The sequence below is a fragment of the Cicer arietinum genome, chromosome 5 (genome assembly GCF_000331145.2).
Source record: "Cicer arietinum cultivar CDC Frontier isolate Library 1 chromosome 5, Cicar.CDCFrontier_v2.0, whole genome shotgun sequence".
Lineage (NCBI taxonomy): Eukaryota > Viridiplantae > Streptophyta > Magnoliopsida > Fabales > Fabaceae > Cicer > Cicer arietinum.
In genome coordinates this window covers 14060229-14062794 of record NC_021164.2, presented here as the reverse complement: position 1 = coordinate 14062794, position 2566 = coordinate 14060229, and the positions used below count along the sequence as shown (strand labels likewise).

The following is a 2566-nucleotide window of genomic DNA, read 5'->3' as shown; positions in this document are numbered from 1 at the left end:
TTGGAAGGTTGAGTTTTACTCTTAATAGACATATAGCATAATTTTGCTGAAATACATATTATGGGTGTATTTCTGATATAGTCTACCTATGTGAGGATGAAGTGAGGCCGCTTCGAAGAGTTAAAGGGCTTGACTCTTAAATTCTCATGAAAAGGGTACATGACACAAGGCCTTAACAAATGTGTCATCTTTATAATTCTTTCAATAGTACCAAGATTTCATGTGTAAGTTGTGCACACTTGTTCTAATGAATAATTGGTTCAAAGCTTGTCTACCAATCTATTCGGGATAAGTGGAACCCATAGCTTACTAAGTAGTGGTTCAAATCGTAAGATACCATTATCTGAAACCATGATATTTCCAAAATTATGGGACTAAGTATATTTTGAAAATGGTGGGGGATTGTGAGATATTTCCAAAATATTGGATAATATATGTATGTATTGCCTTCTTTTTGGAAAAATTCCCTTTTGAAAAGGCGCAACTCTTAAATAAAAATGAAAAGTCACATCTGTTGGATTCAAACCCAGGACCTGCTCGCGAAACAGAGACATTGTTTTGCCACCAGACCAGTGCAATGCTTTAGTAAATAACTGAACGTTAAATGTATATAGCTCTTCGTAAACAGTGCCAGAACCAAGAATTGCAAATTTTCTCAAGTGACATTATTTTTCCTATAAATAGGGTCACTTTGGACAGAATGCAAACAACGAATTCAAGTATTTGCCATCCATTTTCTTTCACTCATTCTCATATACTAAGTCAACTTATTCTTTTCTAATGTATGAGAAAAGAATAGGTAACATTATTTTGTAACATACTATTGAAAGATATTTTTGGTGTGATAGTGCAAATCATATCAAGGTTTCCAAAGTACCCTGAAGGGGATTCGCTGGTTATCTCATTTGCATCCGATTGGTGGGGGCGAATCGAACATAAAGGCTAGTGTAACAACACGCTTTGGAATTTGCTACATATAATCTTCATCAACAAATTCACTATTAAAGTTGTGACACCCTAAACCCCAAATAATTTTTTTTTTTTTAAGATAAAGAGTATCACGTAATCATAAACATGTCACATAAAATCCAAAATTTTCACCAAACATAATGACATCGAAATCATAATATCAACAACATAATCCTTTTTGAAGTGCACATACTTATGTTTCAAACGTAGTGCAAATATAGTCCCCATCCGATGTCACTATCAGAGCGGGAATTCCCAAAATAAAAATACTCAAAATAACATCAATACAATGCGTATAAATAGAGTCTTTGGGACATGATGACTTCCGCACCTGCAACTTACAACTCGTCTGCGTCCATCGCAAACGCCAAACACAAACAACGAGGGGTGAGTATCGAAATTATGTAACATTATAAAATACACGAGGAGAACACGCAAACAATCAAATTATCACAATCTCAAAACAGTCAAGTGTATAATATCAACCACTTCTCAAATTCATTCATAATAAGACAATCAAAATAATGAAATGCTATGCATGTCCTATACTCTATACTTCATCATTTGGTACCATTCTACTCTGAAGTACTTGGTTAGGAGGCCTGATACTATGCCACTACAAGAGTGGACGGACAATTCATGAATGGCCAAGTCCTCATAGATCCCCTCAACTCAACCCGAGACACATATACGCGACAGTCGGGGTACTCTTGTGTTGCACGGTAGTTCCCGGCCTTAGGGAATAACCCACTAATCCACTTAGGAATTCCCCACTAGGTGTACCCCCAAGGTCTATCAGTCTTACCTTACAGTTCGACTGTAGCCCTCCACGATCAGGCTCATTCAGTTGTACTTCCCCGAATCACTAGGTTTGTCAGACCCTCCCTATATGATGACAAAACAATCCTAACTCCAAATCTACAACACATATCTCAGACTTACTCGATCATCACTACTCACTAACTTTCAGTTTGACTTCACGATATTCGTCATCATATATCTTTATCAGTCAATCACAATAAAATCACAATATTTGGTTTACACTACTCACAATACACAATCCAATTTCATCAATCACATAATAAGGAATTCAATCGGTGATACATTCTAGTAATATCATAAATTCAATCAAGTAACAAAACATTCAAGTTCAAATCATTCATACATTAACAATCAACATAAGATTTCATAAAATCAGGCAACAGGCAATCTTAATATAAACAAATTCACGACAATTCTACAAGTTGCTAAATTATATTTTAGTCCTCACTATTACCATCCACATCTTATTAATTAATTATTATTACTCAATAGGGCTCAACTGTACGTAGTAAGCCCCGAATGAACATTTGGGAATTTCAGCATTCCCGTTCATCTCACGTTATTTTATACTCATAAGATCGAACCTCATCCCACCCATTACCTCAGCTGAAGATTCCGTCCAATGAGTCTGATCTGCTAACGAGTCGTTTCTTTATCGGTCGTCGTCTCTAATAGTCCGCGAGGGAATCATAACCACACAACCACAAAATACAAATGAATTACTTACTATAAATAAATGAATAAATAATTAATAAAATAAATAATAAATTAATAA

The 2566-nt window shown here is 35.3% G+C and overlaps 1 protein-coding gene across 1 annotated transcript in view; it reads left to right on the top strand.

The window, feature by feature from the left end:
* The window catches only part of LOC105853099 (uncharacterized), a 4230-nt gene extending 4090 nt beyond the window's left edge, over positions 1 to 140 (top strand). Inside the window, exon 2 of the mRNA XM_012720157.2 lies at positions 82 to 140. Coding sequence (XP_012575611.2) covers positions 82 to 140 — 59 coding nt within the window. The remainder of the gene's footprint in view (positions 1 to 81) is intronic.
* Positions 141 to 2566: the final 2426 nt, after the last annotated feature.